Source organism: Anoplopoma fimbria, chromosome 1 (genome assembly GCF_027596085.1).
Source record: "Anoplopoma fimbria isolate UVic2021 breed Golden Eagle Sablefish chromosome 1, Afim_UVic_2022, whole genome shotgun sequence".
Classification (NCBI taxonomy): domain Eukaryota; kingdom Metazoa; phylum Chordata; class Actinopteri; order Perciformes; family Anoplopomatidae; genus Anoplopoma; species Anoplopoma fimbria.
Window position 1 is genome coordinate 16,403,386 of NC_072449.1, and position 26,405 is coordinate 16,429,790.

At 41.5% G+C, this 26,405-nt stretch overlaps 2 protein-coding genes across 2 annotated transcripts in view; both read left to right on the forward strand.

Annotated features, from left to right (window-relative positions):
- Positions 1–5,076: 5,076 nt before the first annotated feature.
- LOC129092149 (P2Y purinoceptor 3) lies at positions 5,077–18,846 on the forward strand. Its single transcript, XM_054599972.1, has 4 exons — positions 5,077–5,131; positions 5,297–5,386; positions 15,168–15,595; positions 15,777–18,846. Exons 3-4 carry the CDS (start codon positions 15,177–15,179, stop codon positions 16,447–16,449), a joined length of 1,092 nt encoding a protein of 363 aa, XP_054455947.1. The 5' UTR covers positions 5,077–5,131; positions 5,297–5,386; positions 15,168–15,176; the 3' UTR covers positions 16,450–18,846.
- A 1,387-nt stretch (positions 18,847–20,233) lies between these two features.
- Positions 20,234–26,405, forward strand: part of LOC129097858 (rho guanine nucleotide exchange factor 17-like) — a 61,141-nt gene continuing 54,969 nt past the window's right edge. The window contains 2 exon segments of the mRNA XM_054606783.1: positions 20,234–21,251; positions 21,254–26,068. Of these exon segments, the coding sequence (XP_054462758.1) occupies positions 20,766–21,251; positions 21,254–26,068 (5,301 nt within the window). The 5' untranslated portion in view covers positions 20,234–20,765.

Below are 26,405 nucleotides of genomic sequence, written 5' to 3' on the forward strand. Positions count from 1 at the left end.
ATGTTAGCTATGTGGTCCAGAGTGAAGGACCAGCGTCAGGCTTGTGATATGAAGTGTAAATCTGTTTTTAATTTTTGTTATCATTTTTTTTTTTATGATTTTATTTTATTTTGTTGAGGTTTTTTTTTTAAAGATCAGTTAGTGATCTAGTACTATAACTAAGCCAAGTTTGTAATTGTATATTTACTGTAAAATGTAGAACATTGAATAACTATTAAAATTTTCCTATAAAAGGAAGATGTGTGTTTGACCTTTTTCTTGTTCAGAATATATTGCCAATTTATTGCCAATTTTCTTGCCAAAATCTAACAAATGTTATAACAGCTACCCTCTGGAATTCATCCCAGTATACAGAGAAAAAGCCAATATAAATGTTTACTTAATCTTATCTGAACGACGTGTCATGTTATCCTAAAGTGAACCTGTTTATTTTGTATTTATGGGAGTGATTGCACAACAACTCCTTCCATGGAAATTAATAAAATACCACAACAAAGAAATCTGAGCCTCACCTTAACAGAGTTCCTACACATATTCCCCTGAAAGTATATGGCTCAGGGTGACAAACGGGAAGCTAGAGTAGCTTCATAGATGGTGATTAGTTTATCATTTAGGTTGAGATTAGGTGTTTTTAAAGTTCAAGAATAAACTTTATTCTCAGTTGATCCATTTTCAAAAGGACGCAAATGTAAAGGTAAATCATGCATGATTTTAAACCGTTTTCGGTATGTATGAGTTATGACTCCCTATTAACCAGTGCAAATAAAGGTTGTTTAGAAATACAATATTTAATAGACATGACTTCAGTCTTCTCAACAGAGAGTGTCTTTGAAGAGACTGAGGTGACCACGTTTATAATGACTGGAGGTGTTGGTGAGTGAAATGTTAACCAATGTTAACCTGCAACAGAGCAAGAACAAGCATGTCCGAGCCCCATCACAGTAATGACTTTATGGCCAAAAATTATTAAGTAGTGAAACGTAAATCATCTTTTAGAATCCTCCTTTAACGACACATTTAAGTGTTGTAGTCTTCACATCCCTTTGTCCCGTTTTCAGGAACAGGTTGATGTGAGGACACCGACACTGTTAAGTTAAAGTTAAAATAAAAGTTCAAATAGAAGAACCAGGAAAACATTATTTCCTCTGTGGCCGTAAAAGGCCGACGGCAAAGAACACTCAGTCTTTCACTTCTCCCTACATCCATCAGCAGACATCCGACTGGGTTGAGCAACACCAACTACCATTCATACGTATAAACGCATTACTGAACAAACACTGACGCACCTCTTTTATGCACAATGCCCCACCAAACGCACACAGTCTCATATCTTTATCATGTATAATAATTGATTGCTGGTTAGAATGCAGGCTGTAAGAGGCAGTCTGATTTGACAGTAATCAGAAAAATGTTAATATGTTAATTTAATATATTAAACCTTTGTGCATGTTCAAATAAGTATTTTTCTAGTCGGATAACAGAGAAATTTATGTTACAATTTGATTGCCGTGCTAAGTGCTTGTACTGCCATTTCCCTGTTAATTAGTCTTATCTGGTTTATTCCCTACGCTTCCAATCCCACACGCCTGCAGGCTACCTGAGCTCTAATCAATGACACAATATGATCGATCCATCAATCAAAACTATTTAAATAACACTTTTTATACAAGAAATGCGCCAAAAGCAAGACTATATAACATCTGTGGAACAACAGTCACTGTTACAACAAGAGATAAATATGGGATGAAGTGCTAGAGCAGCTCTTTGAGAAAAGGTGTTGTTCATTGCTTCTAAATTCAACCGTTCCTTCATAAGAGGAAAGATGTTATTTCTTAATTCAAAAGTCTCTATTTAAAGACAAACAATTTTCAGATGTAGGCATGTTCATATATGTAAAAGCATATATCAAACGGGGCTAATATGAATGAATACAGTGGTGCAGGTTCTATTGCTCCTATCTGCAGCTTTGTCTCTGCTGCAACCATTTAAAATATGGTGTTTAAATGAAACCACAGCATATTTTTTTTCTTTTCATTTGTGCATGATTTTTTGTGATTACTGTAAGTATTGTTTTTGTTGTAGAGCCAAAAGCATATCTTTATACAATCTTTACTTCCCAATAGAGAACATGTGACAATCACCTTTAATAAATAACAATTTATTTTATTTTTTATCCTTTGTACACTTCTATTTTCCCATAGTACAGACAGTAGAGTCAGCTTTTTGCTTCCTATATCTGATAATAAGAAGAAAGGAACACCACATCCTGCAAATTTACATCTTATAAGAACTGAAAGGTTCTGACACTATCTTGAAATCATTTTTGTGTCATTTCCCCTCTGGATTTATTGTGGTTCATCTTAAATAAGAACTAGTTCAAAACTATACCAGGTCCAGTGCAGTGTATAGATGTTTAAGCTGTCATCGCAGGAATATTCAACTTACAGAAACAAAATACACACAGCTCTTTAAACAGACAACAGGCAAATCATAACATCCTGTTGGAGACGACTGTCTTAAATAGTACTGGGCATACTGTGCATGGACACATAGTCACACAACATTAAGCTTTGTCTTGTGACAGTTGTTTCAGGGAGAATTCTGAGGGCATTTACAGGCTTCTGATAGCGTGAGAAAGTTTGAAATGAAGACTTTAGCTCAAGTGGTGTACACAAGCTTTAGGGTCATTGGAAAATTTGCCAGGAAAAGTCTTTTTTGTGGGAAACCCCACACAAGGACTGGATCATCTTCGGGTGAAACTATCACTGGACAGTTGTCGGGTGAGCGTTGCAGAATTACATTTTAAATAAAAATATTTTGGTGTGACTCAGAAATGCGTCTAAAACAAGATTCATATTGCTGCAGTGTAATGTAACTTTCATGTCTGAAATGTTCCAGGTTTATATTTTGCAGCACACTGAAAGACTACTGAGGTCATTTTTTTCTTTGGCTCAATAAAGATCCAGTCCAGATTCAGTGTGTAAGTGTGACTTGTGTTTGATGTTCAAGCGTTTCAAGCCAGGCTATTGCAGATGAAAATTAAGGGTGGTGGCCTAAAATGACCTGTTTGGATCAGAGAGGCTCTTCGGATACTCAATAATGATTACGAAATTTGATGATTAAGCTTTGGGCAACTAGTTTCTGAAGGGAAATTAACTTACTTCCCTGTCTGCACATGTCTTTGTTTCAACATGACTTACAAAGAAAATGAGGTCAGCCAGGTGTCTGTTTAGAAATGTAATATTTTAAGGGACTTGTTCCTCTTGCATTTATTTATTTTCTCTATCAGTTGTCCTACATGCTTCATGTTTGCTGCAGTTGGCCATAAAATCCATATTTTATTTCTATACCTGTGAAGGACTTAAGTGCAACATCAGTTCAAAGTTCAGAGTATTTCTAAGTGCAGATGTTTTAGTTTTCATTTTGCAAAGCAACCAGTTATTGTGAAGTTATGTCAGTGTGTGGTCGAGGATAATGGTAGCCAACTTCTTGTTGTTTATTTATTCTGTACAAGCATCTGACAGATTATAAATCATCTTGTTTTCCTCACAGTCCCAGTAGTGTTTAAATCCAGTTAACACTAGGTTGGCTTCAAGCTTATAAACACAAAAACTCGAAACTGGAATTTCCGGGGGGGTTCATAATTAACACTGGATTCAATCCACATTAATGTTTTATTATCTGTCACTCTCTGTTCAGGAATGTCTTAACCACAGTGTTACTGCCCTGAGCTTTGCATGTGACAAATCAATCATTCATAATCAAACTCAATAAGAAATAAAACAAAGAGGAGGGTAGCTCAGGGACAATGAGAACAAACTGACTAGTAGACTTACATCTGATAGTTTGTTAATAATAAACAGTTAGGCAGATTCAGTGTAAGTGACTGGATACAAAACTGAAGAAAAAGCAAGAATACAAAGACAATAGCCTAGGCCTACAACAATTTTTCATATTATTTTAAGGCACATACTTGGGATAACAGTGGTTTCCTTCAGACCTTAGTCTCTTAATCTCTATGGGATCCAAAACACAGCCACTATTTCAGTAATACGCTGTTGGCTGTTCTTAGACCTACCAGCTATATTCTCTACTTTACCACTACAATAACATGGTTACTCAAAAGTTAAATATCTAAAACACGCCACACATATCCAGTTATATTTTTTCAAAACACTCTAACCTTGTAAAGGAAGGCTAATGCAAATTTGAAGGGAAATAAATACCTGAGGCAGCACTGACAACCCTTTCCGTTCAACACAGCCTCTTTATGGGTGTATCACTCAGTAATTATTGCTTTTTGATGCTCAAAGGAACAGCTAAATAAAGTTGTGTTGTGATTTCTCAAATGTGTGTCTCTGTTGTGTGGCTAGTAGCTCCATCTTATCAGATGGTTCTACAGCCTATACTGTGATGGAGACCGGATGCTGAGCAGGAAACGGCAATGCTCCCAAATCAAATACGAGAACAATAGCAGTATCATAAAATCCCAAATGAGAAGAGGCAGCAGCTCTATCACTGTCAGTGATGTTGACCAGAAGTTGCATAATGTCAATGAGCAGCAAGCCGTTACATACACACCATGCCAGTTGGTGTCATGATTTAATTTCATGATCCTTTTTCAATGAAATCCTTAACACCGGCCATGTTTATAAAAAAGACTACTTACCAAAGGGGTTAAAAACTTTTCAAAGTATTAATTTAACACTAGGATACTTGTTGAAGTTTCTTTAAAGCCTTGAATTCAACATGTGAGTTAATAAGCAAATTGGCATAACTTAATATTGTTGCTGTATACTTTCAGTTAGTTATATGCCTTTTGTGTTTGATTTGAAGGTTTCTGTAGGAGAGATTCCTCCTATAAGCCACGAAAGTTTCCCCTGCACAACTTGCTACTATTATTGTGCTTTCGTTTCGCTGTAAGTACATCAACCAGCAAGCCGATGATGACACAAACACGTTTTTTCTTCTCCCAGGTTATGTGGTGCAAGTCTCATTGCGCGTGCGTGGCCCCGTCGAAGCGTGCGCCGTTGTGCCGTGCCGTGCCGTGCCGTGCCGCAGCAGCAGCAGCAGCAGCGGCAGTAACAGAGAGTGAAGTGAGAGCGCAGGAACCGGAGCGACTTCCCGGCAGGTAGGTCTGCAAATAGAGAAACACAGAGTTTAAACAACACGATTAATCGGTGTTTATGATTAAAAAAGAAAACCAGCTTTGCATGTGTTGATTGTGATTTATTTACACTTGTTTTCCACACACGGTGTCCTTCCCCCACACGTTAACTTGTCTTTGTCGTTCCAGAGAGGAGAGCAGCAGGACCAGTCCTGTAACATACCATGGAGTCAACCTGTTGATGTTGCCAGCTATTTATTTGTTTTGCCGTCAATCGGGGTAAGTGTTTTTTTTGTTTTGTTTACATTAATATTGCCTCTTTTGCTAAATTATATTCTTTGTACAGTTTTATAGTTTTGTTGTGATTTAAGAAATGTTTCTGCAAGAGGAAAACTGACACTGACTGGAATGAACCACATCACACACAACAACAATAGGATGCTTCTGGTACTAAAACAAGTCACTGAGACGTTCCACAAACCCACTAACCCTGGGATATATCTATCTGTTGTGGCAGAGGAAGATTTGTGTCTTGTATTTCTGATAAAATCTCGTTGTGATGACATCAGATTTGCTGCTTTCCTTTTTTCTTTTTTTCAGTGATCTCGATCTTGCTCATTCCAAATCAGGGAAATCAAATAAAGCAGAACCATGTTGCCCTCAGGCATTAACCTGATACAAGCTGCACAGTTGCTTGCCTCAGGGCACCCTAGGTTTTGACTGTGCACATACTAGGTGAAAATATTTGTGAAGCTTTGCTTTTGCAGAACCATCACAGTAAAAATGAAGACAAATGAGTTATTAGTCGCGAGCCACAAAACGAGGCCATAAAAATCATTGTGGGAAACTTCCACTGTTCCCATGAATTTGTTGTTGGTTTTTCAGCTTTAGAAAACACGTAGAAATTGAAATAATCTCTTGTTTGCAGAAGTTTGTACATATTTGCGAATATTGAAACATTTGTTCGTCTTTTCATGTTAAATCGAAGTGGACCATTGTATGCATATTTTACAAGACCATTACAGCTAGGAGCAATAAGAACAACAGAACAGACATCAAGACATTCTGTTTTTCAAGATAAATGGCTTTGATAAATGCCTTTTTTTTTTTCCAGCAACTCCATTATGACTGGATTGTTATGACAACGAGCAGTGTTTTTCAACAGACCAACCTTAATTTCTGCATCAACCATGTGAGAATACCCAGTGCAACGTTTCACAACACTGGGCTCACATTGATATCTTAATGCAGCAAGAGATTAAGTTTATAGTCACTGAGAACATTCAGAGACAGGAAGAAGCTTAATGAAATCAAAACAGGCTTTGTAGGTGACAAAAGGATAGCTGTAAGCATAATGCTCCCACTAACTCATACATTCCTCAATTACTTTAATAATTGTTTTGGGAGAAAGTGGTGAAAAATAGCCATCCCAGTTTCCCAGGGCAAAGGTGACTTCTTCTAATGTGGTGATTTGTCCAACCAGCGGTCTAAGACCTCTGAATATGCAGTGTAATGTCACAAAAGAGAGAGAAAAAGAGAAACAGCAAATCCTCATTGCTGAGAAGTTGTAAATTTGTCTTTTCTTTTGCATTATTGCTTGAAAATATGACTTGCTTCTAATTAAGTCCTGTCATTTGGTTATTTGTTTTAGTACTACAAGCATATCATTGCTCCCTGTTAGTTGTTGCACATGTCATTTCTGCTGTTGATGACACCAGTATAAAAAATAGTGATGTGAGATTTTTGCGGTAAACTCATATCACAAAACTTTTTACCGAACTCTACCGAAATAAGTTGCCAGATCGCCAACGTAATTACCGGGAATTTTAGGATGGGCTGTCAAGTGATAAGATTTGGCACACTCGCCGATAGACATAGTGACCGTGTTTTTAGTGGAGATTCCTTTCTGCCAGGCGATGGGCAGGCTTCTGTAGGTGTTTTGTCAGTCTGCCTGTGAGCAGCCTAAAGTAGCACCGGTCAATAGATACACAGACAGAGATAGAGAAACACGGCCAAAGTTGTTTACAGTACTATCTCCCAGAGTAAATAATTTAAAGATCAGAGACAGCCAAGCCAAGCATGCCAGCCAAGCGTCTCCTTAAAATTGGTAATTTAATGTGAATGACCCAAGATAAATCTGACTTCTCTGGTCTGAGTAGGATTTAAAGATCAGAGCTGCATCGGGGAAGCAGTCAGTAAAGACATTTGTTTGTCCCGTCTTTATTGCTTACTGGCTCTGCTTTTACCAGAGCTGCATTCACATGGCCTCTGCACCACAAACCCATGACAACATCCACCAAAAGGGCACGAGATAACAGCTACTTGCCACTCTGTTGAGCTTTTGGGAAGCTTTTTGCGTCACCAAAGGTGTGTATCAAGCTGTTACAGCAGCTTATGTTTGGGAAAACATGTTTTTCTATCAACATTAAAAACAATCTACAACAATAACCATTCCAGAGCAAAAATATGTGCCTGGGCGACAACAAAAGTGGAAAATATTTGTGTGTCGCTGGGATATGTGTGCATAATCAGTAAGCTCTTATTATTATAATGATAGAGATGTGTAAAGAAAATAAGAAAAGAAATGTCCAGGTCACCTGTTTGTCTTGCTGTTGTTGCATCTGTGTTTATGCATGTGTGTATGTTGTGTGTATGAACCCAAAAAACCTTTTGCATACATTTCTAACCAGTGTTGTTTTTTGGAAGTCTCTTTATTTGTTCAGTGATTTAAGCAGGTCTGGCATTGTGCTCATTAATGGCAGTCGGGGGTTCACGAATGCACTTATCATATGAATGAAAAAGTCGACTTACAATTTATGTCAGATTTTTCTCAGAAAGAGTGATTGAAGTGAAACACAACCCCAACTGAGTCTCATGATCATGTAAGAAGGAACCTAGAAGGTTTCAGTGCCCGATGCTCTACTCTTCTGGCTCTTTCTTTTATTTGTTTCATCAGAGCTGCATTCACTTCCCTCTTCCCGCTGTCTGTGGCAACAGCTTGACGAGAGTCACACAGAGACCAGCCTGCCTATCAGTCTTTACATGTCTGATGAAATCCTCAGTCCAAATCCTCACAGCGTCAAGAACCAACATGTTTTTACCTACAAGTTAGGACAAATTATTACCAACGGAGAGCTTTGTACTGTCACCTTGCAGCCATGTGTGTGATACACACCACCTTAGAAGGAACTCGTGTCCATCTCTACTTTTTCAGTGGACTAAAAGTGACTGGCTGTTGGTTTGGCTTTGCCAGGATGGAATTATTTATGGGATTAATGCTAAATTCTTCACTCCATATTTGTACCTAAAATGTATACACTTCTTGTGTGTAAATCAAACACTCAGTGATCACACATCATTTTCCAGAGAAAGCAGGTCCAAGAATGTTGAGGATTAGTTGAAATGTGGCCGGGGCCCATGCAACAAGCACTTGTTTTTTTCTCCACTGTGTTTGTGCATGTGGCTGTGTGGGCGTGTGGGCGTGTGTTTCTGTTGCACACAACCTCCTTCAACACCCATGTGTCTATTTATGGTGCAGCTGATTAGTTTTAAATGTCTCCTGTGTAATGGCCACACACAGTGCCTGTCCTCACGATTGATCGTCTTGTTTTAGCCTGCAACATATTAGCTAAGATAATTAGTAAAGTGTTTTTCCCTAATTAAGACAAATAGCTGTGGCATCTGCAGCATGCAATGATGTGTGTGTATGTGTGTGTTTGTGTTTATCCACTGCAGCTGCATCTGTCTATGTTGGGAAAAGGTAATAATGTTCTTTATCTCAGTAAAGAGGATGTTTGTGTTTGTGTGATGACGTGTGCAAACATGTTTGGTTCATGCGACTCCATGTATCTGTAATTGTCTGTAAAGGAAGATTAATGTGCTTTACTGCTGAATTTGAGTCGGTTTTCGTGTGTGTGTGTGTGTGTGTGTGCTTGTGGCTGGGTGCTTGACTGCTTGTGTGTGTCTGCAGTCTGTCACCCTGTGTGACACTGACTTTTGTTTCCTTCCTTTTTCGTATGGTGGGCTGTTTTTTAAAGACATTACAGCCAAAGTGTCAGTGTGTAAACACATGTCCCTGTGTGTGTGTTTGCATGTCAGTAAATGAGTGTTTGCTGTATTGTAGCAAAGAATGAGTATCAGCGAGCATGAATCATTGCTTAGCATGGGCAAGGACAGTACAGAGATCACAGAAGTAACGAGAGGTGAATCGTTCCCTTCTATCTCTCTCCTCAACTCAACATTTCTTCTATTCATCTGTGTGTTTATAACAGCGACAGAGGCTGTCTGTGTGTACAGAATACAGTATTGTTGTTATGTTTCCTTATCTGCCAGTCACACATTTCCGGCTCCATTAATTTACATAGATGGCAACATCTCCTAATCCGACCAGGCAGATAGAAGAGTCACTGCCACAGTGAGAGAATCCAGGTTATTGCATATCTGAGGGTGTGTATTGTGTACGGTAGGGGTGCCTTGTTTGAACAGTTTTGTAATTATTGCACTTAGTCATATTTGTATATTTTTAATAAAAAAAGTAGTAGTAGCAAAATTACTTATTGTTTAATGATAACATTTAGTACTCAAACAAGTCAATTAATAGTTCACATCAAGCTAAAACGTTTGCTGTTTTACAATCTGTTCATTTATTATTTTTGGTTTGAGGCTGTCCACTCGACAAAACAAGCAATTTAATGATGTCATCTTGGGGTCTTTAAAAGTATAGTTGTGAGCTGTGTTAGATTCCACCAGATAAATGAAAGTCCAATATTCATTCTCTTTTATTGTCTTTCGGTCTCCACTACCAGCATCTCTCAATTTAGCTGTTAAATGCTCCACTATGTTCAACTGCTAGTCACTCACTGTGTCTATTTGTTGTTTAGTGCTATTCAGTATATAGTGGATTAATCGAAAATTGTTGTGCATACCCTCAGCTGACTCATGTTACCTTTTACAGGGCTCAAAGGTCCTGACGTTACCAAATCTACATGCTGATCAATCATTAAAACTTGATACATGGTGTTTGATTTATGATCCTGTCTGGGTTATGTTGAGGTGTTAATCTCCTATATTCGTCCTGAGTTACCTTCACATTCTTGCAATGGTGGTATATAAATAATTTTGCGTCACCCTCAGCTCTGCCTTTCGGCAGGCCTGAGGCTACAGTGTGCAGCAGCATATCTCTAGTCAAAGCATGTGTGAAAGAGAGAGTGACCGATAAACAGTATGCAGAGCGCGTGAGCGTCCATGTCATAGCATGGTAACATTAGACCGGTAACATTAACCTCGTAGACATCATTGTAGGTGGGTACTTCTCTATTAATAATGTGTTAGCACGTACGACAAGAGCGGGGAATTAGCTCAAATGGTAGAGCGCTCGCTTAGCATGCGAGAAGTAGCGGGATCGATGCCCGCATTCTCCAGGTTTTTTTTTTTTTTGCAATGGGCGCGTATATTACTTACTTTCCAAAAGGAAGAACGTGATTGGCTCATTTTGGGCTTACTTTGGGCTTACTTTCCAAAAGGAAGAACGTGATTGGCTCATTTTGGGCTTACTTTGGGCTTACTTTCCAAAAGGAAGAACGTGATTGGCTCATTTTGGGCTTACTTTGGGCTGACTTTGGCGGAACAGGCAGAACATAGCAGGCGCAAGCGAGAAGTAGCGGGATCGATGCCCGCATTCTCCAGGTTTTTTTTTTTTTGCAATGGGCGCGTATATTATTATGCATTTAAGGGCAAGAGAATTTCTGCAGATTATAACATGTACTAGTGGACACAGCATGAAAAATGCGGTGTTGGCTTTAACCCAGGTATCGGATGAATGGCTATAGTTGGTGCAGGGCAGTGTAGGTAATCTTTAATCTGCAGTAGTTGTGTTCAACATAATTGAGCATTTAAAGGGCTTTTCCTTCTAAGACCAGTGTAAATGGTGTCTTACTACTAGAGCTCCGCTTTATCCATTTATAATTTGAGTTGATGTTATTTATACTGATTATGTTTCAATGCTTAATTGAGAATAAAAACATTTATATTTTTAATAGAACAACATGACAGGATTTTCCCGTCGAGGTGGAGTAACTAACAGCTTCCAGAATACATTCCAGTGTTTTTCAACAGTTAAAGTTTGAAGAGAAGATGTATGGACAAGTTTCAAGGAGCTTGCCAAAGATACTACAACTGTGTGGGCAGAAAGAGCTGCACTGAGTCATAGAGCAAAAGTAGAGGACGCTTTCACACCCATTGTGATAAAGCTAAATTAATTCCTGCAAAGGTTGATGAGCAATGCTTAATAAGTGTTTGCTGTTAGTGTCGCGATGCAGTAAACATGTGACTTGAAATGACTTCATTACAACTTTCATTTTTATCTTTTGAGAATATTGTCTCTAAATCAAAAAAATAGTCCAAACCTGTGTTTCTTTCCTGTTGTGTTTTTAAATTGTTCCCCTATAATACTGCTATTAAACTAAGATAAATGCTGATAAGGAAAAGGATTCGGCCTGGAGGGTAGCTGTGGGCAAACACTTCACCCAGAAGCCATCAGAGGCACACACAAACACACGCACACACACAGTGCGGATATGGCCACTTGAAGGGCTGTGATTACTGTTTGCTCTCTCGAGTGAAAATGGGAAACATGACCATATCAAACACACGCATACTTACACAGCTCATATTTTAGGAGCACTGACATATATTCAGTTATCATTAAAGCCACACATAAACAATATGTTGCAGTTATTGAAAGGGAAAGGTGAATCTGGGGTGTATATTTCTTTTCTTCCAGTGAATATTTCCATTTAAACCCATTAGGGATTAACCATGTGATCATTTTTTTATTACAGTTTTTAATAACATTTTGCACGTGTTACTCTCATAACATGTTTTAAACTTAATTCTTCTAAAAATATATTCTAAAAATAAGATATCTCAGTAGGCAGGTTTACATTTCTGTTTGCCTCTTCTCCCTCATTCATTTAAAAAAAGGAATTAAGACTCAACAGTTTATTGTTTGTAGATGAACAATATCTCCCTTCAGTGATATATGATAATCTGCACCACAGTGTAGATAATGAGGGGCAGATATTCAATATGGGAATCTGAGCTGCACCGGATCTCAGCTGTTATAACTGCTTTGCTTTGTGGAACAACAATTTCCTTGCCAGGTCTCGTAGAAATACTCCATATTAGGAAACTTAAGGAAAGCTGCCATTGACCAGTTTAGTTCTTTGGTAAATTGAATAACATGTTTGGTTTCATGTCGCTGCCTGCTCTTTGACACTTGACTTGCATACATGCTGCATGCATGCCAACACTATGAATACAACCAAATACAAAGTGACACAACTTCATTTGTGTTTCTATACATTATTTATTTTCTGTTACTGTGTGAGTACTTAAAACATAGCGTATTTGTACAATTAAAATGAACCAATGAATTAACTTCCATTATCTTTTATTAATACAATAGTAGTAACAACAAAAAAAGATGTGTCACCTGGAAGGTTACATTTGCCAACATATTTCCCAGCAATGCAAAGAACCAATAGAATAAGAAACAAAAGTGTGCCTGTAGCAGCATGTTACCATTATCCTTCCCGCCTTCCTCCATAAGTCCATAACTTTAGTTTTGGTTTCATTGTAGGGTGTGTGCATCACTGTCTGCAAAAATAAAACAAAAACATTTGGCTGGTATTGTATCTCTGTTTCTGCCGGTCCTCCTCCCAAAACTCAAGGAAGTAGCCTAGCTTAGCATGTAAACACGACGCACATGTTCACGGCTGTTAGGTTTCACCATCCAATTGGTTCAGCCCTACAGGTATAGGAACAGGTATAAATATCAGATCATTAACTTTTGAATCAAGACATATTCTTTCAAAAGAGAATTGCGATTGAATCTATAAGTTGATTTTCCTGCATGGGTAGTCCACTAAAGGCAGGCCTGATCATGAAAAGCTGACCATAAGAGGCACCTTCAATCAAAACAAGAGCCCCCTTACATCATAAAAAAATGTTGCATTTATGGAGTTAATCAGAAATCACTTTCTTAAGTGCAGTGTCTTCAGAGAGCTTATTGCTTTCAGTGGCTGTCATGACGTCGCTGGGCTTTAAGATTTCTTGAGACAGGCTGGACGTCAAATCAAAAAATCTGAACCACACTGTGAATGAATCATCTGCAAATAAAGCTGACTGCAGTGCACTCTCCAAAACCGTTTTTATTCCTCTCTGCCTGCTCATTGGCTCACCGTAGTGAAACGTTTTATGGTCTGCTGGCACTCTGCTCCCTCACCCTCCTCCTCTCCTTCATTTACTCTGCCAGGAATTATGAAATCATGCGTCACCGTTGCTTACAACAAACGCAAGCACCCACATAAAGAAGCTAACTAACTAAGACAATTCTAAGCATTTAAACAAGACACCGCACAGGTACGCACTGTTACGCACACATAGGAGTTAGTTGTGAATGCATCACAGTCTAACAAGCCTATAGAGGAAATGGCGTAAGACAATCACTTACTCGCCCACATGCTGCCAGGAAACAAATGCACATGATTGATGCTGGTGGTGAGAGCAGTAAATACGACTCTTGATTAATCTCTGTGTATGACAGTCTGTTCCAGACAGTGGGAGTTGTGAGTGTTAGACCAGACAGTCTGCAGTGGTTTTCATTTCAAAATGTGCAGCTGTCCAGCTTCCACTTGTTATTAAGTGTTGGAAGGATTACATTTTTTACTCCAATGGGCTGGATGGGCCATTATCTATTTTCAGGCAGTTTTATAGTAACTTGCTTACCACTGCTAAATACCTAGTGACCACCTTGTAATAACTATCACAGGTGCAAAGTGATTAAGTACTAAAAAAAGCAGTTATAATGTACTGGTACAATAGTACAATACTTTATTTTGCAGATCAAGATTTTACGGTGACCCGATATATAATGATTATTTTAAGTGTTTAGCTTGTTACCCATTTAAAAGAAACAATGTTTTATCGCGACCCTTCGTCACAGCTTGCATATGTCTGCCAGTCGGGATGAGTTCACCAAAAGAGTGTTTATTTTATTTTATATCATATATAGTATATAGAATATTGTTTAGAGGCCCGGGGAGATAAAATCATTCAGTAAATCACAAGTAGCTCAGTTTTCCTTTTCATCACCTTGTGACCCCTCAGATTTATCTTGCAACCCCTTATGGCAAACACTGGTCACACTTTTGAACAGCATATAAAGTAATCAGAGTTGACATTACATGCTTTATAGCTGCAACAATGAAATTCCCAAATATTAATGCAGCAATAATTTAACTCTATGAAGGGTTCGTTCTTTACATTGACTACTTTTACCACATGAACTACTTTACATACTTTATATACTATAACTACTTTTCATTGCTACTGCTTATATACCTACATTCTAGTTAAATAATATTGTGTCTATAGGGCTCAGAAGTGACTGCTTCCCTCTGATGTTGAAGAAGTGGATGGCATAAATTAAATAAATAGTGTTCTCTTGTGCCCTCTGGTGGAGAATTTATCTCTCTGCCTGTGTTTACTTAAACTTGAATATATCACATGGGCACTGAAGAACTCAAAAAAACATTCATTTTGAATGCATATACAGGCATGTTCAATATATATAGATAACTGCTTTGTACTAAATCTGTTTAACTTTGTAAATTTCCCCACTGGGGGACTAATAAAGGATTATCTTATCTTATCTTTATGTTTGCTGATTTGATTTAAGCTGTATTTAAAAGCATCTGCTGCAGTACATCTTTCAATTTAATAATGTTGATCCGCATTGTACTTGTTAAATACACTGAAAGTAATCCTTTAGGTGTAATTTATTTGAGGTAAAACATGTGTATTATTCGGGTTGGTACTACTGTGTGGACTGTAACATCCATACAAATCTAGAAGTTTATTTTAAGTGGGAATATCTCTTGTAAATTTTAATATTTCCAATAGATCGTCAAAATCACATTAATCTGTGCATACAGTCAATATCACACTGACATTTTGATCAAAGTAACGACCCCCTCATGTCTCTCTCTGTCTCCTCTAGGAAGTGAAGATGCCACTGTCCTTCCCAACGGAAACCTTCGTCTCAAAAACCTTCTCTTCGGACTCCTTCTCTTCCAGCGCATGGCCTACAGAGGCGTACGCAGCAGACAGCTTCATCGGCAACGTCAGCAGCATCGGCGTGTCAGGCGGCCTTCGCTGCACCTATAAGGAAGACTTTAAACGTATATTACTCCCTGCTGTGTACACTTTGGTCTTCTTGCTTGGACTCCCTCTTAACACTGCCGTCATACTGAAGATATGGAGGACTCGGCCCAATCTGTCCAAAAACAACATCTATATGCTCAACTTAGCCATAGCTGACTTCCTGTATGTGATGTCACTTCCCTTGCTCATCTACAACTACGGCAGTCATGACTACTGGCCCTTTGGGGAGTTTACCTGTAAACTGGTCAGGTTTCAGTTCTACAGGTGAGATACTCAATATATTGGTTTATAATCTCTGTATACATCTGTGCGTTAAAAGTATTCCATAATTTCCAAACTTTTCAGTTTAATAAGAGGACGTGGTCCTACTCACAATAATACAAAATAATGGTCTTAATAAGATTTGACTAAACAGTATTTTTCCTTTCTCATTTTGCTGTTTTAGTAATCTGCATGGCAGCATCCTCTTCCTCACCTGCATCAGTGTGCAGCGCTATGTGGGCATTTGCCATCCAATGGCCATGTGGCCGAAGCAAGGTGGTCGCAAGTTGGCGTGGTGTATCTGCGGAGGCGTGTGGTTGGTGATCCTCGTCCTGTGCGCGCCGACTTTCCACTTCGCTGCGACAGGAATCCAGCGAAACCGCACAGTGTGTTATGATTTAAGTACGCCAACTAATTCGTTAAACTACTACCCGTACGGCATGGCTCTGACCTGCCTCGGCTTCTTGCTGCCTTTCATGGGCGTGATGCTGTGCTACTGTCGGATGGCCCACATCCTCTGCCGTCCGGTGTCCTACCAGGGTGTCTCCATGGCAACCGGGGAGAAACGGGACAAGGCGGTGAGGATGATCATCGTGGTGGCGGCAGTGTTCTGTATAAGCTTCCTGCCATTCCACCTCACCAAGACCATGTACCTGGTGGTGCGTACTCTGCCCGGTGCGCCCTGCGAGACAAGGAACTTGTTCTCCATCATCTATAAAAGCACCAGGCCGTTTGCCAGCATGAACAGCTTCCTGGACCCTATTCTGTTCTACTTCACCCAGCCACGCTACCGCCAGAGCACCAGAAGGTTTGTGCTCAGAGTCACCACACTCAGGGACAAGGGCACCAGTGTGTGAGCCGACAGAAGATCAAGTCCTGCAACAGTATTTCTTCAAATCTAGTTGCTACACCAGTGGTGGATCCTAGGAGGCTACATGTATTGGTTGCTGAGTTTCCTTGTGCATGTTCTAATGTAAGTCCTTAATGCTTTTACCTACTACTCACAGCAAACGAAGAACCGAATCTTCCTAAGAGGGTCTACAAATTATCTAGCTGTACTAAGATGTCAAGAGGACTTCTGAAAAGTAAAATGAAGGTTTTGCAATATGAAAGATAGACAAAGACTGAGAAAGAGCAAATATTTCTCTGGGGAATTCAGGCATTTGGGGCACTTCTAATTGAGAATCCAGAGAGCTGTACATATACTATACATGCCGTCAGCAGACAAGGGCATTCATGTCCTGCATTGTCCCCATTTCCCCATAACTGTTTTCTTTCAGTCTCTGCTGTGCGCTGGGTAGTAAAGGAGAAACCTTTATGTATTTTTTTTGGTTCACACTGTGAGCTGCAGTATGAGAGATAAAGATATAATGATAATGCTCTAACATTATTAAGTAACGAAGAGTGTCTTCCACTTTAGCAGGCCTCTGCGGTTAGAACTAAAGGTGAAAGTTGATTTTGTGAGAACTAAAGGTGAAAGTTGATTTTGTGATATGTTTGATGTGGAGGTGTAAAAAGGAATTTTGAAAGAGAAAAAGAAAGATCCATATATTTATTTTATGGAATAAATGCCACTATGGCGTAAAGCCATGTAAAATGCTCAAAGCAATTGTTAATGTTTATGACTACATGTATGAATTGCATGAAGCACTTGTGTGGGGAAATGTGCATTTTTATATGGAGTATTACACTTTCATATGAAGAGTTCTACGGTCTCTGCCCTAAATGTTGTAAGACTTGGTGTTGCATGTTTTCACCACTGGATGGTGAGTGCACCCCACTGCTGCAACCCTACTGCACTGAAATGCTGGCTATGTTCCTTTTAAAACTGGTACAACTGTTAAAATGTTAACCAGTAAGGACAAGATCCCAGCTACTACAATCAGAGAGAAACTGATGCCAAAACAACTTAAATATCCACCTCATACCACACGAAAATAAGCCATCAGTCTACGGTTCTTTCATTTATCCAGTGAGCAAAGGGAATCCATTGAAAAGTATTTACCAATGTTTATACGTTTAAGAGTTGTTATCTGATGCATGAGATACTTAGAGGAAAGGAAAAATGCTATATATGGACTTTAGGGCAGGGTTACATTTAGGCTCAGCCTGCAGTTTTCCACTTCCTGTTAGTGTATGATCCTTCCCATGAAATAAGGATTTCTGTTCCAAGAAATTACCTCTGCTGATTGAAGTTTGATGTTATAAAGATAATAGATTAAATAATAGGGGATAGAGACATTTATGCAAAGGGTCTCTGTGTTTTTAAAGAGGTAGTCTAGAGCACATATTAATTGTTTAGTACTTAGTACTGTTTTGATAGCTCTCACTGGAAAGATTACAGTCTAAATGTGCACAGTATAAACTTGTACTTCCTATTTCTAATGGAGTTATAAAAAAGTAACTGAGTTACTGAGATTGTGAATTGGTAATATGTCAACACTGTGAAGAAAACAATGGATATTTTGAATATATGTCCCAGCTTAGGATCAGGCACTCATGTAGCCCTCTCTGATTTGACAATTTGATATAAAAATGAAACTTATATCACTAAAGTAATCGTAAACACAGTTTTTTTTAATACATTTAATTTGCCAACAAGCTTTGAATCGCTCTGAAGCCACTGTAACTGACAACCTGTAGGCAGCTTTAAACATATGATTAAAACATGCAACTATGGTTTGAGTTTTGAACCCATGAGGGAAGAAATGTTGTGTATATTGGTTAAATGTGAACATTTAATGTCATGCATTTCAAATGCAAGTAGAATTTTGACCACAATATGAGGTCATGTGCTTAAAATGTTGGGCTCTTCTTAATGTATGTGTGTGTGTGTGTGTGTGTGTGTACAACGTGTATATTTAGTAATGTAGTAATATACAGTATGTTGTGCTCCTGCCTTCAGCAAAATGTGAATGCATAGTTTTTGTTGTTGTATGTATGATTGTCTGTTAAGTTGAATATTTGAATGTCTTATTATTTTCTCCATGTCTATCTGAAACACGTGTGTGGTCAGTTTAAAGAGATTCAGCCAACGTAGTTCTGTCAATCAGTATTATTTAGAAGAATTCTTATTTTTGTAAAATATTGTACCACAGAGTAGTATCAAGAAATTTTATTTTGTTATATCGATACAATTTTGCTGATGAAAAAGTAACATTTATGTTTATATATAGATAGTTGCTTGTGTAACTGTTATGGATGTTATGGATGTTGTTGTAATGTAACTGAAAAACAGCCATTAAAAAAGTCACTCAACCTGTCATGAATGTCTTCTACTTCTTCATTCAGTGACTATATTGTCAATATTATCTTTTTCACAACATGAACTTTGTGTTGGTTGCTCTTTAACCTACTCACATCTTCCTGGACTGCAACCATCACATTTCCTGACACAAGTCGACTTATCCAATTTAGAGGATAACACAATTCTACCTGGTAACATGTCTAGTAGAAATCACCTTGGAATTTATTGGGAAAAAATGAACTATCCCCAAACTTGAATATGAGCATCCAAACGAAAACTCTGAAAATGTAGTAATATTAAGTTTTACGATATATTAATTGGATCATTTTGATTACCTCTCAACGGCTCTCAACATGGCTGAAGGCAAGCCAGAAGCTCACGGCTAATGATGATAACAGCGCTAACAAAGGCCAAAGTGCTGACAGAGCTTATGGTGTTTACCTAAGGAGGAACCGGGTTGAGGGTGCTACTACTACGACGATACTATTGTTCAGGACAGCATTTACAGCTGTAATCCCCATATGAGAGCAGTGCAAAACCAGTGGTGCACGCTCACATGCACGAACCATGAACTTACAAGCATGCACACACACAAAGAGGGAAAGCCACTTTATTCTCTGCTAAGGTAGAATTTACTCCACTATGTCTTTACATTGCAAATAGTTGTTTGCTGCTATATTAGTGTACAGAATGTTGAATAAATCTCTTTTAAAATTGTGTAGGGAGGTCAGCAAAGGTCCCTTATCTACCACCAGTGACCTGGCATTTAACAGGTCAGACTCTGGAGGGCGCTGCAGTTAACATCTGCTCCTCTCTGAGGGAAAGTGACACAGAATTCCTCTCTGGGACAAAAGGAACTGGTAACCAGACAGCCTCACGGGAAGCACCACAGAGGGTTTACTGGGCATGACTGAAAACTTTCTTTCTTTGTTTTTCTCCCCTCCCCTTAAATGCTGACACTCTAATACACTAACATCATCATAACACAACCTGGTATTGAGCTATTGGTACAACATGCACTTGCCAATGTAGTATGGACATAAAGTGGATCCCTCTCTGGCTTCCTCTGTGAGCGTTTCACTCTAAAGAGACAGAAATACTGAGTTTATACTGTATCTTGGAAATGCATAGTGTTTGTGTTTGCATAATGTTTCTATTGATATTTACAAAAATGTTTGCCTGAGTGCGTTTTGTGTCTAATACCCCTGACAATGCTACTGTCTTTTTTGCAAGGAAAGGTCTTGTAATTATATTTTTTTCCACAGTATCTGGCCTTTATCAAAAAAAAAGAAGGGAAAAAAAAGCTTTTCCTCTCAATCCCCGAGGGGGCTATGACAGCCCCTCTACCCCTAGTCCCGCCCACCCCCACTGCCCTATCTCAGGCATTAACATGCAAAAAACAACATAAGTCACGGAAAACCAAATCATGCCAAAATAAGGAATCCACAAACGTTTTTTTGGGGGGAATTAGCAGTGGATGATGCGTCGGGCCTGTGCAAGCCTGCTTAACCTGGAAAGGGGGTAAAGTTTGGAAATAGTAAAGGGATTAACAATGGATATTTGTGTTTGTGAACAGGTTGTGAAAGTTTGGGCAAACAAAAGTAGCGCTTTCCTCCTTGCGCGGATGCGGTTTCGGGAATCGACAACATGTAAGTTTTGATAACAGAGCAGCACTCGCCTACTTACTAAGTGTTAGTGAGTTATCACTTTATTCACCTCGTTACAGTGTTGCCTCACAGTTTCGTTTTTTAAAGAGTGGATTGTTGTGGTTGGGTATTCACGCCGTTAGGCTACATGGAGAGGTGGTGGAGGGGTGTGTGTGGTGGGGGGAAATGGACCACAACTCCAAAAAGGTGCTTGGATCTGTTATACCCGTGGAGTTGTTAAAATGTGTGCGTGAAATCTAACAAAGAAAAGACATGAACAATGGCAGCAAGAGAGAGAAAGAATGTGGCTGTGTATCGCAGCGTTTCTTTCAAAAAGTTGGGGTCCTGGAGCGCCAACAGGAGTGAAGAGCAACCACACAAATCAGAGGATTTGGATGCAGCTGGCGTCGCCCTTCCAACGGAGCCCAGCAAGGCAGAACAGCCCTTGGCGACGCGTAATGTCAGTGTGTCAAGAAAAGTTTCCAAAATCTCTGCCACCACCATTGCCGGCCTCCCGACCGCAGATCCAAAGAGAAACTCCTCTACGCCTCTCTCCTCTATTTCTCCATCCATCCGACAGCTCACTGAGAAGTTTAGCAGCAGCAGCCGCTCCGCCGGGACGCACGGAGCCTCACCGGGAGACGCAGCAGCAGTGACGCCGGGAAGCAGCACTCTTCCTCGGGCCAGGGGCTCCACGAGAGACTGGTCACCGTCGCGTAAATCTTTTCACGAGGACAGCGGGGGTGGATGTTTGCAGGATGGTGATATACTACTACTACTACTGCTACTGCTGCTGCTGCAGAGTCACTGACAGACAACAAAGTGAAAAAGTTTCACTCCGAGACTGACTCCGTTTCAGGCTCGGATTCAGAGAGGAATAGTGAGAGGCGGATTTTTACACGTTTATCAACCGACAGAAACTTTGGTAAGAGAGATTATTCACAAATCAATGCATGTCCCTCTGATCCTAGAAAGACTTTGACTACAGACGAGGAAGAGGATGTTGCTATAAGAGGGGTTCCCCCACCCTGTAAATCTCACAGAAGTTATGCCTTGACACACCACAGTGAATTTATTCCCCTGCACTCTGACAAGTGGCCCAGTGTCACCAAAATTAGACAACTTTTCGATGAGAGTCAAGGCACAAAGCACAAGACTGACTCTTCTGAGAATTTAAAAGCAGCCTGCAGAGGACATTTACACGAGCTCAGCCCCAGTGAGAGTGCTCTTCTCTCCGATAGAAGTGACAAACTCTCGCCTTGCAGCTCTGCTAATGAAGCAAGTGTCCTGTCTTTGCATGACAAAAGCATAGTTGGAGCTCAAAGCAGAGAATGCAGCACTGTTAAAGATCATTTTTATCACGGTATGGACTCTTATTCCAAAACTGACCACCAGCAGTACTCGAATGACGAGGAGGCAGACTTAAAGATAGAAAGTTCTAATAACATCAAAGTTTCTGGCATAAACGCTTTTCAAAGCGGTAGCAGCAGCCGTAGTTGCACTGGGGGTAGTCGCTACCAGAGGATTAACCCATCTCCATACAGATCTCATAGTCCAAGCACTGAGTCAGAGGCTGCCCACAAGACCCTTAGGACGACAAGGCCGACATCTGACCCCAGCCCTGACCTTCAACCCCCTGCTACTTCGTCTTGGAGTCGATCAGAGAGCTTGGACACCTCCTCCTGCTCCTCCTCTCTTCAGCGGCCGACAGTGAGGGAGAGAAGGGATAGACAGGGGGTCGGGCTGCCCAGGGATAGTTTACATTCCTCACATAGCTCCTCTGGAGCACCAGCCCACACCCCCTCCTCCCGCTCCTCTGCTCCAGGTCCAGATAAAGCCATTACCTCCTCCTCTACTGTACCTCCCTCCACGGAGCAAAGAGCCCCAGCAAGAGTTGTCTCTTCTATCAGCTCCCGCTGGAGGTTTAGCTCTGGGGACGAAGAGGAGGAGCACACCAGGAGAATAAGAGGAGGTAGAGGAGATAGTTGGAGTGTTCCTTCTGGCCCAGCTCCTTCCGTCTCCTGCAGAGCAGGAGAAAGGGGCACCACTGAAAGAGGAGGTAGCTATTTATCCCGCAGTAAAAATGGCTGGTGGGGTGCTAAGGGCATCGGTAGGTCCTCAGGCAGTGAGGAGGACAGCCCTAGTTCTTTAGGCCCCCACAGTCGAGAGGCAGTGCGCCGCCGCTCGCTGAGAAAGAAGAAGAAGGTCAGTGGAGCTGCGTTTGCAACAGGCCGTGATGATTGCGATGATCATGACGGCGAATCAGAAGACAGCGACAGTGACACGGCCTTGACAATGGAGCACTTAGAGAAGCACCACCACCAAAACACAGGCGGAGAATTACCGGGGACAGTATCTCGTAGCCACAATGCAAGAGAACCCAGCAGCCACAGCAACAGAGCCAGGGTGCAGCAATGGGAGCGCATCGCCTCACCTGTGACCTCCACCACACTTCCTGGTGTATCACGAGTGTCAAAGGTCAATATTCCCCCTTTTGTTTCTAGTCCCGGTGGTTCACGTAGCAGCAGTCGATACTCCAGCACTGAGACACTGAAGGAGGAAGACCAGGCTGGCTGCGCCAACCGTGCAGCAAATGTGTTTCTTAACACAAGTGGAAAAGGAGGCAACACTAGCAGAACTGCATCCTTGTCCATGCTGAGTAAAACATACCATGGGAATTTTACCATGTACCGCTCCCCAAGCTTTGGCCATGGGGATAACTTCTCTCATACCCCTGCACGGGTGCGCCCCAAGATTGTGCCTACAGTCACACCCTTATCTAGTGTACTTGCCAGAGAAGGTGGAGCATCGGCAGGAATTAGGAGTGGTGTGACTACGCAATTGAGCAGAACAAAAAGTGGGGATGGGGTGGATGATAATAATAAAAACAAAATATCCATGTCCAACCCTGATATCACCTCAGAAACTATGTCCCTCTTAAGCTTCCTGAAATCTGACCTGTCAGAGCTCAAGGTGCGGAAAACAAGCGGAGACAAATCTGGGGCCTCGGAGGGGTCCCCAGTGTACAGGATGGGCTCACGAAATCACGGCGGCACTCTGCTACCTTCTGGTCGTCGGCCCTCACTGAAAGACCTGACTGCCACCCTGAGGCGTGCAAAATCCTTCACTTATTCAGATAAACCCACTACAGCAGTGAGGTGTTACTTGACAGGTGGCGCCACGAAGAGGAGCTCTTCTGAGCAGCAGCTTGATTTGGATGGAGAGGGTGACGGAGGGAGGGTGTCGGTGACAGAGAGGGAAGTAGAAAGTGATGGGGGTGATTTTAGGGTTGGGAGACGACAAAGAATGAGCGATTATGGATTTGATGATGATGACGAGGAAGGGATGCCAACTCCATTGCAGGAGAGGTATGTTCAGGAAGCCAGGCAGGTCATTCAAGATATCTGCCAGATGAGCACTAGAGTAGATGATGATGTAGACGTAAGGAGAACTGACGATGATTTGGAAGATGAGTGTTTCCAGGTCAAGAAAACAAATGAGGAAAAGGAGAAAGCAGGAGGGTGTGCTGAAGATCCGGCAAGGACGGATCAAGAGGCTGAGTTTAAGAACACAAAAGACAGGGATAAACATGAGAGGGAGAGTGAAAACAGGGAGAGGGAGAGGAGTGAGAGGGATGGACAAAGTATGCACTTGGAGAAGCTAAACAGCAGGGGCACAGAGTACAGGGAGAAGACAAAGAGACAGAGCAGAGAGACGGAGAGAGCCTTGCTGAAGGGCGACTCGGAGGAAAGCATGTTCTACGACCGCTCTGTGGATGAACTTTCGGGGCATGAGTCGAGTTTAACAGATGAAGGGATTGTAACAGAGCCGGAGACGGGCCCCAGCGACCCCTCTGAAAGGTCATTCCTGGGCTCAGCAGGGGTTAATTTGGGGTCAAGAATTGCTAAGGATGTGCTAGGTCAACCTGTGACCGTATGGAAGCAATCGGCTCTCCATCAGCCCGAGGAGTTTAAGCAGGAAAGACAAGAGATGACAGAGAACAGCGTGAATTGTACAAATCGTCTCAACGAAGTCACCGTACCTCCCTCCTTGCCTCACCCTGCCCGCATGGCCGAGAGTGACAGTATCATCATGGAGCTGAGCAGCACTGCTGGTATAAATAATGTCAACACTGCCAGTGAGGAGATCAACACCAACAGCGCTGTGTCGCAAAGATCAGCTGGCACCACAGGAGGAGGACTTGAAGCCCCTGCGACACCCAGTTCTATCCGTCGAAGGCGCAAGTTCTCCCCGTCTGGTATTAACAACGCAGGCTCTGATTCCAGTAATGGCAGTAATGCAGAGTCAACAATAGCAGCTGTTGGAAATGGGGAGTCCACAGTCTACCGCTCTCTCAGTGACCCCATGCCTCAGCGGCACTGTTCTGTGACAGAAGAAGGGAATAACAATTTTTCCTCGGTCGACAGCAACCTGTTGGGATCCCTCTCTGTCAAAGGTGGAGGTGGTGATCCAGATGCCTCCGCTGTGGCCACTTTGTCTGAATATAAGGGCAGTGCGGCCAGTGACTTGTCAGTTTACAGTGATAGCGGGCTCCGGGATGATGCCGTTCATGACTACAGTGGGGTGATCAGGAGCATTGTAGCTGAGCCAGGTGCAATGGACAGGCTGATGATGGATGACCACGGCAATGGCAAAGCTCCCAAGAAGAAGTCGTTCAGTGACCCCAGTCGCCGTAGCGATGCCCCTTTACTTTCCCATACTGACCCCCAATTCAAAGGTCAGACTGGCAGCACTGAGCCAATCAGTGAGCCGGATCAACCCGGTCAGATTCCACCTTCCAGCAGTGAGCCAATCCTGAGTGTGCAGAGAGAGAAACTGTGGGAGCCAGAAGGGAAGCCTGAACACGCATTGCTGACACAGCCGGACATAAAAAAAGTCAAAGCCCGTTCCCGGTCTGAAAGCATCCCTCACTCTGACAAGCATGATGAGGACGATGATGATGTAATAGACCAAGGTGAAGAAGAGACAGAGGTGCAGAAGTTTAACTTCAACCTCAAGCTGGCTGAGGTTCTGTCTCCCAGACTGGTTCGTCGGCCCACGAGGAAGCGTCCAAATAGGCTGGCTCATTTTTTCCCTCACGAGGACCCATTTGAGCCCTCAGAAGTGGGTTCAGAGGAGCAGGAGGACATCAGTGAACAGCCCGACTTAACCCCTCCCCTTCCCCAAATGCAATCCAAACCCAAAACGAGATCCAAGCATGTCCGCCATGCCAGCGAACCTGCCACCTTCCTCCCCATCCCCCCACCTCCGCAACTCCAGCCACTGAAGGAAGTGGACTCTCTCTCAGTCCCACCCACTGCAGAGACTCCGACCTCAAGTAAACCTCCAGGAGACGAGGCCCCATCTCTGGAGGATGTGACCCAGAAATATATTCTAGAACTGAGCACTGCTGAGGGTCCGGGTCCTCCTCCAGCAGCTAAGGATGAAGCAGAAGGGTCAGTGTTGGCTTCGGAGGGGCCCAGCGAGACCAGCACCAGTGGAATTACAGAAGCTGGACCACAGAAGAAGAGCAGAGAGGACACAGCATCCACAGCTACTCCACAGACGACCAAGCCCAGAGTGGTGAGTCAACTTTAAAAACAAAACTTTTTCAACGCTTTGTGTTTGTGTGTGTGTGTGTGTGTGTGTGTGTGTGCATGTGCATGTGCGTGTGCGTGTGTGCAAGTTCAGAACTGGCATGCTCAATGCTTTCTTGTTGCTAGTCGCTTTAAGTTCTGATGATTCATGGTTTTAAAATTTGGTTTGTAGTTGAGTGAGAGAGAAAGGGGGTGTAAGCGATTTGCAGTTTTTTTATGTCTCAAATATGGTGGGAAAACTGGATTTTCTATTGTAATAATGGAAGATAAATGGGTTTAGATGTGATACCAACTTGGAACAGCCCATACTGTTTTCCTGTATA